At 42.8% G+C, this 13,275-nt stretch overlaps 1 protein-coding gene across 1 annotated transcript in view; it reads left to right on the top strand.

Moving 5' to 3' along the window:
• The window catches only part of PCNX2 (pecanex 2), a 153,282-nt gene that overhangs the window by 133,098 nt on the left and 6,909 nt on the right, over positions 1–13,275 (top strand). The window contains exons 29-32 of the mRNA XM_058021546.1: positions 5,522–5,666; positions 6,669–6,899; positions 7,250–7,524; positions 8,522–8,709. Coding sequence (XP_057877529.1) covers positions 5,522–5,666; positions 6,669–6,899; positions 7,250–7,524; positions 8,522–8,709 — 839 coding nt within the window. The remainder of the gene's footprint in view (positions 1–5,521; positions 5,667–6,668; positions 6,900–7,249; positions 7,525–8,521; positions 8,710–13,275) is intronic.

Raw genomic sequence — 13,275 nt, 5'->3', positions numbered from 1 at the left:
CTATATAATCTTCAATTAAGCCCTGGTTTTCTTTTTATTAAGCAAGTGCTCCAGGGCAGTATCAAATCATTGTATTTTTAAAATGTATTTTGTGACATGAAAGGGACTAAGTGGAAGCTTCTGTCGGTATCTTTTCCAATGCTACTTCACAAAAGCTTTCCCTGGAAAAGTTTCACTGTGGAAAAACTGTGTCACTTCCCCACCTGGTTAAATTACCTTTAATGCATTTCCACTGTCAGAAGGATCTGGAGAAACAGAAAAGGAATCTGAGTAGCACAGTTGAAGTTATAAATTGCTGCAGCTACAAAACACGACTTTAGCTTGGGGTAAAATACATTTCTTCTTGTCTTTCAGAACGTATGTATCTTATGTGACTAAACCAATTTAGTAGAAATTATTAACTGAGTAGGGAGGTGGATACCCTACCCCCCTGACATCAAGACCTTTATCAACAGAAATCCCCCAAATACATTCACTTGAGCATGAAGGACACCCTACTTAAGGTGTTTATTGCTTCAGACAGGTCTGCACAACTTGTTTAAACACAAATTAGCAGTCAGTCAGTCAGTGAGACTCCAATAGGAATACAGTTATACAGCAAGAATGCCAGGGGAAGGAGACTTTGTCCAAAGTGTGAATGGTGATGAGGCCAGAAGGACATGCTCCTGATAATTGTCCTCAGGCACTCCTCCCTCTGTGTTTGGCAGAGCACAGCAGCTCTCACCAAGGAGAGATCTTGAGTGTTCTGCTGGTCCTTGCCCCCAGCTCTCACACTGCTGCAGGTCTGCAGTCAGTAACACGGGCCAGAGGCACTTTAGGTCCTCAGGAGCCAGAGGAACATTTCCTTGAGTGATGCTTCACAATCCTTTTCTTTGAAAAGATGCCATGATATTTTGGGGACCTTTCAGAGCCTACTGGTGCTGAAGAGGGTTTTAGTTTTCTTAGGAGTGGTCAGAGCAGGCGGTCCCACAGCTAGATGTGTGAATGAGAGGGAGAGGTACCACATGTATGAGATTGGAACTAGATGATCTTTAAGGTCCCTTCTAACCCAGGCCATTCCATGACTCTGGGTGTTGGGGTGTGGCTCATTTTGTCAGAGGTCTGGGCTCCTAACACATTTTGTCGTGCTCAAATGCTGGATACAAAAATACAGATTTAGGTTACTGTGGTAAGCCCTAAGAATTTACCTTGGGCATCATCTCAGGACTTTCTATTAATTCTCTCTGTGGAGCATCTTGTGTACAGCATTGCTAGAGCTTTGGGGATGAGTTTGAGGTGTGAGGGCCAGGTAGGCATCACACTCCTCTCACTGTATGAAGCATTTCAGATGTTCAGGAAAAGCAAACCAGCCAAGAATCTGGGGTGCTCTGCAGTTCATGTTTCGTTCTCAGAGGTGACTATGCAGGTAGTTGGAAACTTTCTCTGGACTAAATCTAGTCCTTGCTGTGTCTTGGAGAAGTGACAGTCATCCAACTGCTGTGCAGTGGAGCAAAGGTAATGTAACTGCAGGCTAAAGAGTTGAGTCAGGTTTACATTGTGTATGCAAACTATCAATTTGCACTCATTTACACATGATTTTGTCTAATCTATTAATCAGCAAATGTCACTGTGTAAACCAAGATTTTAAATGCTCTTATATAATGTATGTAAATAATTATTCACTGTACCTGTTCATGTAAATGTCAGTAGAAACCTAACATTAACACTAGATTACATAATAAGTGCATTCATTAAGGAGGCAGAACATTGCAATGCAAATCACTTGCTCTTTTAAACTGTCATTAGGAGGCATCCTGCACAAAATGCAATTTGAAGAATGACATGACATTATCATTAATTTATTCAAATATGGGTGATATGTTTAGTTGTGTATTTGTTTAAAAATTATAGAATAATTCTATTCAGCCACTAAAGCTACCAGTAAAGAAATATTTAGTAAAAATTTCAAATTTGGAAAAATACAGAAGTGTTTGGATAAAGCATGTCTCATCAGATACTTCCAACACTACCAAGATTGGCTGCTCAGGTTCCCCAAGCTCAGTTTGGACAAAGGGTCATTCCAAGGAATGCCTCTGCCTGGAGGAGCTGCTGCTCACTTGGAAACCCAGGGAAGCAGTTGGCCCCACTTGCCCCTTCCCACCTGGCCACCCCATTACATCTGGGGGAAGGGGAAGACACAGAGCCATGGCACCACAGCTGCTCTGGTGCTGCTCTGCTGCTGGGAGCTCAAGCAGACACTGCAGCTTGGTCTGCCAGAGCTGAGCAGGGCAGGAAAGTTTGACTCTTAGCTCACAACCACTGCCATCTAAAATATCCAATTAGAAGGGCTACCACTGAAGATATTTCAGGTGAACTATGACATTCAGGTCATTACTAGCTCACAGACATGCCTGTCCCTTTATTCCTTAAATAAACCTACAGTTAACACTGGAGAAGGTCTGCAGATGCAAAATCCACACAGAGATACTCACCAGCTCATTAGTCTGTATCCATACTGCTTTCAGGCTGGCACTAAATGCTTTTAGTTTCAGCTGTTGGAGCAGCAGGAGGAGTGCAGTAGGAGGGAGTATTTGCTTTGGCACTGTTGCCCTCCCTCTGGTGTTTGTGGTGCTACTTAATCCTCTCTTTTCTGCACCTCCAAGGAGCTGACAGTTCCCATGCACCTACCAGCCTTGTCCTAAGACACCTTGCAGTTGTGACAGCAGCTTTTCAGGTTGTTAGCTCAGAGGGTTGGAAATGTTGCCTGATACTGTAGTTATGTCTCTTACAGATTAACGTTGTTTCTTTGACGTGTAATTTTACTTTAACTTGTTTTCAAAATATTTTGAACCAGCCTGTAACTACAGCAGATTACTAATTGAGGTATGTTAAAAGTGGGCCAAGAAAACAGCAACAACCTTGAGTGAGGCCTGAGATCAAAGTGGTTGAGAGTCAGGCCTGAGATCAAAGTGGTTGACTTTTACAGCTTCCTAATAATCTCATTAGTGTCTTCAGGAGAGAGCATAACAATGGGAAGAATAACGAGAGCTGTATCTTATATGGATTAAGGAGGCTGCATGTTACAGAAGTAATGGCTTGAGATGGTGTCACATTATAGGCAGAATGTACCCAAAAGCCTCATTACAATTGTCAGGAGAATAAAAGATGCCCGTAGTTTTGTGAATACAGCAATCTCCTCCAGACCGCTCTGGTGGAAAATACAATTCATAAAATAATTGACTCTCAGCCTCTCACAACTACTGCCACCACTGATTTGCTCCTTGTAGCAGTCATGTTTGTTCTTAAAAATCCCCTGAGTTAGAGAACTTATTATGCAGAGGGATGACAAATGGATGAGCCTCCCCTCAGCCCAGGGAGAGCTGTGCGAGCTTCCCCCTGCTCCCTCTGCTGATGCTGGGCTGCAGTTTGCATGGCTGTCCCAGTCCTGGCCATGCCTTCAGCACATCCTGCTCTGCACACCAGCCTGTTTGGCTGCTGCTGATGCCTCTAAGGCACATCAATGTGGATGCAAGCTCTGTGTCTGCTCTGGTGTTCAGATTTGACTCCGAGAGCCTCCCAAGATGTAAAACCCAGTTCTCTCTCCTGCCTACTCCTCCCTTCATCCCAGCCAACTTTTCAGAGCAAATACAGGGGGTGTAATGTGGGGAGAAACTCCACTACAGATCATCATTAGATGCAGAGTTCAAGGTAACTTTTAAAATTTCATCCTAGGAAGAATATTTAGCTACAGAAGAGTTTTTTTTTTTTTTCCAGGCAAGGATTCAGCTGTGCATGCTGGTGTTTTCTGGTGGGTGGGCAAGTGAAAGGAGCCTTCCTGATGTGTAGCCTTTTCAAAGGGGGCAAAAGTCACATTTCACCATGGTGGCTGCACTCACCATTCTCCCCCCACCCTCCCAGCTGGCTCATCATAGGGCTTTCCCAACTATTAAGCAGGGTTTGAGTATATTCTCTGAACTGTGGGGATGATGGATTGAAGGTCAGTGGGGACCAGGACACAGTCCTTGAGGACACATAATAACTCCCACTGAAATCAATGCTTGAATGTTTTGAAGATCTGAGTATGCCTGTCTCACACAGACATGTTTTAATACATAACTTAGTGCTAATAAATGGAAATCAGTTAAGAATTCATAAAAGTTTCTCTGTACTCCTTATGTTCCCAGCAGTGACAGCAGCCCTGCCTTTCTGGCTAGTTTTGGTCCCACTGCTTAGTTGATTTGTATTACATGATGCTTTCATGGAGAAAATCAGTATCCAGTTGTTTCTCTGATAACAACATATGTATTTTCACTTTAATTTCTAAGACATGCTACCCACCAAGAGCAAAATTAGAATGCCTTTCAGATGAAGCTGGCCAGGCCTTCTCCCAGTCTCTTCTTCCTCTCTCTGAGAAGAGAATATATTGAAAAGATTTTTTTTCTTTTTTATAAAATAATTAAGAAAGCTCAATTATGTGGAAAGATTATATGTCCTCTAGAGAAAGGCTGAGCAGTAATGAAAACTACTAACATCTTAATATGGCTTCTCCCCAGAGTCTTTACAATCTAAAAGATCAACTGTTGTAAAAGTGAGTGAAATCTTAGCAGGTAGATGAAACCATGTCCTGTGGGTTTGCAAGATATGCCTGTTTTTAATTGATGGTTCTGTTTTCCTCAATTTTTAGATCACTTCTTCAGAGCAACATTGGCACAGCAGTAACCTACAAGCATTATACAAGTGACAGTGGCATGGGAGTCCTGTAATTCAGGGTGCAGATCAGAGCTGAAGGCTGATGGTTTCCCTTCACAAAGCCCTTGCACAACCATCATCTAACAACTACCTTGTTTTTGTAGCTTTTACCTTGTGCTTGTATCTCAGTTCCTGGTAAGCCATCATGCAAGGCCAGGCAGAACTGCCTACATCTGGTTTCCTACGTTACAAAAAAGAAACCCATTGTGTGTTTGCTTTAGGGCTCATTGTTTGAGTAGGAAGCACCTGTTGGTTGATTCCTGCTCTCACCTGGTTTGCTAAACAGTTCTGAAATTTAGTATTCTCAGTACATCTGCTTTAATGTTCACATTTAGGTTTGAATGTCGTGAGAAAGGTCTTAAATTTCCTGAAAGTATTTTTTCTATTATTATTTTTCACTTACAAGGAGTAGTGCTAACAGGACTGATCAATAAACTTTCAAATAAGGAAGCAGCTTCTGCTGGCTGCACAGGGAGTGCAGCTGGCACTCTGACCTGGTCCCTTTGGCACAGCTGCAGAGGAGCAGCGCCCTGAGGCACTCTGTGACTCTGTCACCCATCCTGAGGACATCCTTCATTCCATTCATCTCATGGCCAGTCATTTACAGAGCACACAGAGAGAAACTGCCTCCCCCAAGGAATGCTTTTGTGTCAGAGAAATGTGATGTGACCCTGCTTTACATCCAGGGCAGGCACTCACCCTGGGCCACAGGGTCACCAGCCTGGTGACTGTAGGATCTGCCTTGGAGAGATGGGAATGGCTTCTGGGAGTGACTGCTGCCTTTCTCTTCCAGCCTGGACTCTTTTCTTTATGGGCTCCATGCACTGTTTAAAGGAGACTTCCGGATAGCAGCCAAAGATGAGTGGGTCTTTGCTGACATGGATCTGCTGCATAAGGTTGTTGCCCCAGCAATCCGAATGTCTCTGAAGCTGCACCAGGTAGGGTATTTATTTATGTATTCATTTTTAACATTTACTATTGTGTCTGTTTTCTAAGGAAAATGTGGGATGCCTTAGCAACTGTCTAAAAGGAGAAAAAAAAAAAAGCGAAATGGAGTACTTGCCACCTTATTTTAAGAAATGTCTTTCACCAAGATGGAAGAGTTTGGCATTTATTTATTTTGCATTCACTCGATGTTCTTTTCTGAGCCCCCCTAGCTGCCCATTTGAAACCACTTTGCAGAGCTTGACCCTGCATTTTTCATCAAAAGAAAGCAGAAAATATCATATTTTACTTGTGTGGATACTACAAAGATGGTTTCTAGATTGAAGGGAAATCCATTGATTATGCTGATTTCACTGCTAATTTCAGGTCAGGCTCTGTATAGCTTGGAGTTGATTTTGTTCCTGTTCTGGCACATTATGATTTAGTATCATATGCTTTTATCATTAGTGATATTTATAATTGTTCTGGATGTTACTTACTGAACTGCTGTGAATTTGTATCTGCTTCTTTGACACAATAAGATCTTTATGATGTTATCGCTGGCCATGGTGCTGCTGGATGAAATTTCAGTATTGTGGTATTTGCTGATGGATTCCAGACTGTGCTATTGTTGGTGTTGTTTTGTGAATAAAAATAAGATTTTCCACAAGAACTGTGGACTGTCCTAGGTGATATCTCTCTCCAGCTTAGCCAAAAGCTCAGCCTCCCAGTTTCACACTCCATTAAAAAAAAAAAAAAAGGATAAGCTGGTATTCTCCAAGTGCCTTTGTCCAGTGTAGTCATGGGATCAGAACAGGTTACAATAAAACTGAAATTGTACCTTTCTCTGTCACTGTTAAATGAAGCTCCCAAAAGACACTCTTTAGCCAGTGTCAAGTCACTTGGAGGGGGCCAGCTGGCAACTGTTTGGAAGCCAGTATTTTGTTTGCTGTCAATAGTTTCTGTGTTTTCACGAATGTACCTGACCTGTTCAATACTTTTTCCTGTACGAGCAGGACCAGTTCACGTGCCCAGATGAGTATGAGGACCCAGCAGTTTTGTACGAAGCCATCCAATCCTTTGAAGAAAAGGTTGTGATTTGTCACGAAGGGGACCCGGCCTGGCGCAGCGCAGTCCTGTCCAACCGGGAGGAGCTGCTGACTCTCAGACACGTGGTAGATGAAGGAGCAGATGAGTATAAAGTTATCATGCTCCACAAAAGCTACCTGAGCTTCAAGGTGATCAAGGTACATGTGCCATCTTTCTAATATTGCAGTAATTTAGGGCTGTGGTAACTAGCACTATTTCTGGGTAATGTGGTTGAAAGGAGAAGTTAATAGTGTTTTTTAAAGTAGGGACTGGAGGCCAAAAGAGTTCTCTTCAGTTGACTTCCATTTTGCCACCCATGTTTGCATCTCTGAAATAACATTCCAGGCTTCACCAGGGAGTAGCTGCAGAAGTTAATAAAAAGCTGTTGGTGCAAAGACATCATGATGTGTTTGCACACTCAGCCACTGCTGTTCTACTTAGATCCTGTAGTTCTGCATTTGAGCAGCAAATGCTTTTGCATGATCTGCATGTTTTAACCCACCTGCAGGTCAACAAGGAGTGTGTCAGAGGGCTTTGGGCTGGCCAGCAGCAGGAACTGATTTTCTTACGCAATCGTAACCCGGAGAGAGGAAGCATCCAGAACAATAAACAGGTGTTGCGGAACTTAATTAATTCTTCATGTGATCAGCCACTGGGATATCCAATGTACGTCTCCCCCTTAACCACCTCGTACCTTGGGACACACAGCCAACTGAGGAACATTTGGGGGGGACCTGTCAGTTTGGACAACATTAAAAAGTGGTTCAAATCCAAGTGGTTAAGGTAGGTGTTAAATTTTGGCTATGCTGATAAGAGACCCTGCCGTCTTGGTTTCATTGTATTTTCTGTTAAAGGAGAGTAATTCTGTATTGTTATCTATGAGTAAAAAAATTAATTGAAAGTAACTCAGAATATAACAAAACAGTGCTGCAAACAGAACAGAAAGAAAATCCATTAACTCATTCATGACAAAGCTTTCTACATGTTCAACAAGAGTAATTCAAATCACACTGCACTACAGACACTTCCCTCATTCCATGGAATTTTACTGTTTATGCCATCTAAATAAGGGTATCTTTTCTGTAACTCTGGCCATAAGTAAATTTGCTGGTGGATTTTGGTGAGCTATGCTCCGAAGCTTTGGCAGTTAGATATCCACCCCTAAGTTATTGTTCTTGACCAAAGCACACCTAAAAATGTACTTGCTATTCACCAAAACTGCCTGACTTCCCCTGGCTGTGCATGATCAGTACCTGACACTGCATCTCCCATTCCTACTTGCACTCTTCACACAACAACAGCTCCCTTGCCTCATTCCCTGCCCTGTTGCCACTGTAGCTGCTGTAGATGAGGAAAGGCAGGGCACCATGGAGACATGATGGGAGCCAGCTTGCATAGCAAGACCTGTGTTAAAATGTCAATATTTTATCTAAAGGCTTAACATGCTAGTTTCCCACCACGCAGCCCATCCCTCTGAGCTCTCTTCAGCACATTCCTCTTTGCTACTTGGTTACCTCATGCAGAAGTTAATCTTGGAAGACCACTGTAACATTAGATAAAGATCCCTACAGTATTTCAGTATTCCAAAGCCAATAAACACAGACAATTGGCTTGTGTCATATACAATTTTGTTCCAAGAAGGCTTGTCTTTGCCATCTCATAAAATGTCAGAAGACCTGCAGTGGTGTGAGAGAGAACAGTCTTTGAGGGCACCTAACAGTGGTGACACAAATTTTCATGTGCAACAAGAGGCTGACCCTGTGTGTGTTCCTGCAAACAGAATGCGGAAGGACTGCCATGCAGCAGCTCACCACGAGAGAGGCAATGTTGAAGAGGTGGATAGTGCAGGGGGGTCTTCATCTAGCAACAATTCCACAGGGAATTCAAGCCAGAGCAGTAGCTCACAGCCCACCAGGGATGGAACCCCTCAGCTGCAAACTTCATCTCAAGAGGTCCACCAGCGGGCAGGTACGTGCACAATTTACTTGCCTTTCTCTGGAGTCTTCTCCTGGGGGGGGTCACATGGGCAGGTGCCTTTGGGGAGTCCTCAAATCCAGTGGAAAAGTAATTTTGTAAGGAGAGTGCATTTTGTCTCTTCTAATGACCAAGAACATGTAGGAGATGGCTTCCTGATATTGTTCCAGGTATTTACTGGGAGAGTGTAACACAAAAGTGATTCACCAAAGGTTCCACTGTCAAAGTCCATTATGGGTAATTTTTGGCCTAGCAGGTGCCACTAAGAATGCCAGAATGAGAAATGCAGATGGGAGGAAGTGTACACACACCATGCAGGGAGCCTGTACCACAGTGAACCTCTGCTTATTGTTGTCTGGGAACAGCAGAAAGAAAGCATGCAAAAATCTTAATTAGCTTGGAAGGACCATGGCAATTTATTTGAGGAATTGGTTTGGCTGCTCATCAGCCTATGTGGAGAACAAACAAATGGAAAATAGCTTCTTATGTCTATATAGCAGTTACCAAGAGAAAATTAAATGTTGCCAATCATTCTGTCAACTAACAGCTGAGCCCTTCTCAAATTATGGATTCAAAAGTGCTTCAGATATATTCGCAAGGTGGAAGTAGTAGCCTTTACATTGGAAATGTATGTTAAGTAATAAGGATAAGCAGTTTTTTGGACAGTCACAGAAGGTAGTGGTCAATGGTCTAGAGTCCTGATGGACATCAGTGACAAGTGGTGTCCCTCGGGGGTCCATGCTGGGACCACTGTTATTTAATATCTTCATTAATGACATAGACAAAGAGATCCAGTGCACCCTCATCAAATTTGCAGATGACATTGAGCTGAGTGGTGCAGTTGACACAGCTGAAGGATGGGATGCCATCCAGAGGGACCTGCACAAGCTCAAGAAGTGGGCCCAGGGGAATCTCATGCAGTTTAACAGTGCAAGGTGCTGCACTTGGGTCAGGGGAATCCCTGGTATCAACACAGGCTGGGGATGAAAAGATGGAGAGCAACCCTGTGAGAAGGACCTGGGGGTGGTGGTGGGTGAGATGCTGGACATGACCCAGCCATGAAACCAAACGTGTCCTGGGCTGCATCCAAAGCAACGTGGGCAGCAGGGCCAGGGAGGGGATTCTGCCCCTCTGCTCTGGTGAGAGCCCACCTGGAACCCTGCATCCAGCTCTGGGGTGCCCAGCACAGGAAGGACATAAACTCATTGGAGCAGGTCCAGGGAAGGAACACTAGGATGATTATGTGTGAGGAAAGGCAAAGAGAATTGGGTTTGTACACCCCACCTTGGGGTGACCTAATTATGACTTTCCAGTACCTGCAGGGAGTTCACAAGATGGGAAGTGACTTTTTACAACAACATGGAGTGAACAAGGGGGAATGGCTTCAAACTGAAAGAGGTTTAGGTGTTTAATTGGATATTAGGAAAAAAATCTGTACTGTGAGGGCAGTGAGGCACTGGATCATGTTGCCCAGAGAAATTGTGGATGCCCCATTCCTGCAAGTATGCAAGGCTGGGTTAGATGGGGCTTTGAGCAACCTAATTAGTAACAGGTGTCCTTGTCCACAGCAGGGAGGCTGGAACGAGACAAGCTCTAAGGTCCCTCCCAACCCAAACCATTCTAGAATTCTAAGTTTGCCAGTGGGTGACTGTGAGATCTATCACTGTGGGATCAGGACTTGTAATATAAATCAAATCATCTCTACAATTCAATAAGTTTGTAGCATTATTGTATAAATTAAAGCAGAGAACTTGAGGGGTTTGACACTTGTTTGTTTCCTGTTAGATCTTTTGACCTATCATTAAAGATAATGGGCAGGACTGGAATAAATTTTGCCCTGAATATAAATCACATTGCAAGAATAAAATAACTGCAGCTTTTAATTGTGTCTTGTGTTAGAGGAATCCCCATGTGCATACTCATAACTTGACACAACAGTAATCAGAGTAGCGAGCTTAATTGTGATATAATGATCCTGAGCATACCATACAATAAAGTAAGTTAATTGTGAGTTGTTTAAAAGAACATATTGATTGGATGCCCAGAAAAACATAATCAAGAGACAAAGTCACTCTTAGATAAGAAAAGCAACCTGGCTTTTGTTAAGACATGAACAACAAATCCAAGGAAATGGTAGCAAATGGAAATCCATATTCACTCCTCAGATACTGTAGAGAATGAAACAAGAAGAATTATTTGCCTAGGACCATTAGGGACAAAAAGAGGAAAGTGAGCTTGTGGCTGTTTATTTTTAAGGAGTATTTAGAAGCAACAGAAATCCTAGCAGTGGTCTTGATCTGTCACTGTATAGAAAGGCAGAGTTGCCAATAAGCAGTATGTAGAAATGAGAAAATAAATGTCTGATTTATCTGGGGAAAAAACACAGATAATATATTTCTATGATCTGATCATGAAACAGTTCCTTCCCTCCTAACAGCTACAAAGAACATGAAGGAGTGGCTATCAAAGGTATATGCTTAATTGAGCAAAGTCAAACGACTCATTCAAGAAAGGTTTTAAGAGACCTGGTTAAAAAACAAGCTCTGTTCGATCTTCAGTAAGTATCGGGACATCAAGGCAATACCACAGCACTGGAAAAGAACTTATCCATGCCTGTTAAAAATCATAATATTGTTGTCCTGCCATGCACAGTCCCAGTGCCCTAATTTAAGGACATTTTTAGTTTGGAAGCACTTCAAAGAAGAGCCAAAACATGACCAAAGTTCTGGGAAATACGTCCTGTATTGAATGATAAAATGCTTTCCAGCAATTGGTATTGTAGGATATGCCTTGATTGTAGTCTGTAAGTGTTTACCTGGGCAACAAAAGGTGACCAAAGACCATTGGTCTCAGCAGACTTGGATGTAACAAAACTAAACAAATTCAGATTTAAAATCAAGAACAAATTTTTAATATTAAGGGAGTGAATAAATAGTGAAACAAGAGACTAAGGGTTAATGTGGATTCTCCGTAACTGGAGATGCAGGATGCATTTTTAAAAATGACAGTAACAATTAATAAAACCACACAGGAATAATTCTGGGAAATCCTATGGCCCATGCTATATAGGACAGCAGATTAGATAATCATAGCAATGCCTTCTAAATTCAGAATCTGTGCATCAAGTGCATTTAACTTCTTTATATTTCATACTGTGTTTTGCAGCCTGGTATCATTGAGTCTGCAAAATTGCAAAATGCAAAGCCCTATAAAAAAGTTCAGCCAAAATCAGGAGCACTGGAAACATGTGGGGTTCTCCCCCAAAGTTTCCTTATTTCATGATGCAGTTTATAGACCAGCCTTTGTTTTTCTGAGTATTTTCAGGGACAGAGATTTTTAGGTGTAGATGTGGGTGGTCCCCTGCCCAATGCTCCAAGCACTGCATTTGGGATGAATATGGAATACTTTTGGCCAGGGGTCAGCTTCCCAATTTATATCACAGATGTTTGGCCACGTTAGCCACGCTGCACAGGAACACAGCAGCCCCTCTGTTCTTAAATCCAGTCCTTTCTTTTTATTTAAGAAAGGCAACCTCTTGAAATAACCATCAGGTGTATAAACCAAAGCACTTGAGCAAACCCCAGGGTTTGAAGAGCCTGAATCCCTGCGGAGGCCAAACACGCGCGCAGCCGCGGACACGGCGGCCAGGCTGGTGCCCCTCACTGCACGTGAAGGACAGAGGGCACTGGCAGAGCAGTGCAGGGGCCATGGAATCACAGAATATCCTGAGGTGGAGGGGATATTCTGTGGATATTCTACAAGGACCATCGAAGTCTGACTCCTAGCTCTGCAAGGACCACCCTAAGAATCACATCCTGTGCCTGAGAGTGTTGTCCAGGAGCTTCCAAGAGCCATTTCTGTCCCATCATTCTCCAGCAGAGATATTGGGGCTCTTATTACTTAGGAAAATTTTTTTTTGTTGTTTGGAATATAAAAGTACAGCTAAAGATACATTGTAAATGAGGTGTGAAAGTGTCCAACACTTGCCAAACCAACTGGGTTTTTAGTGAGCTCCAGTTAGGTTGTAGCCCAGCTCTGCTCAACTGACTCTGTGCCAAGTTACCTAAATTCTCTTTGCTTCAGCATTTGAAAAATGGGGATAATGATGCCAGCCTCTGAAAAGCATGTCTGTGGATGTAAAACATCATGTTTCAGCCATATGATGTAAATGGCTTGGATATGAAATTCTGCATTGCTGGAAGCTGCATGAATTCAGCAGTCATGTTTTTAGACGATAGTGTGAGATTTATATTCCTTAATGCCAGAAAAATTTCAGTATTTGGAGGAGTTCAGGTATTGGGGAAAACCAAAGCAAAAAGAAAAAAAAATTACCAACAGCCTGGGAATGCCTGCCAGAAAAACTTGTTTCTGTGTTGATGGTTCTCAACAGATTTCCTGGCATCAACTCCTCACCCTACAGCTACAGCTAGGAAACCAAAATGCCAGCTTGTGTTAATGTTTGGAGTTTCCTGGAGAGCAAAAAAAAACAAGCAGGTACTTTTGTGACTGGGTGTTTGCTGTGTGTGCCTGGGTTAGAGCCTGTCTACAAAAACTGAACTC

This window comes from Melospiza georgiana, chromosome 3 (genome assembly GCF_028018845.1).
Source record: "Melospiza georgiana isolate bMelGeo1 chromosome 3, bMelGeo1.pri, whole genome shotgun sequence".
Lineage (NCBI taxonomy): Eukaryota > Metazoa > Chordata > Aves > Passeriformes > Passerellidae > Melospiza > Melospiza georgiana.
The sequence above is the reverse complement of the archived record's forward strand: the minus strand, read 5'-3'. Positions and strand labels throughout refer to the sequence as shown.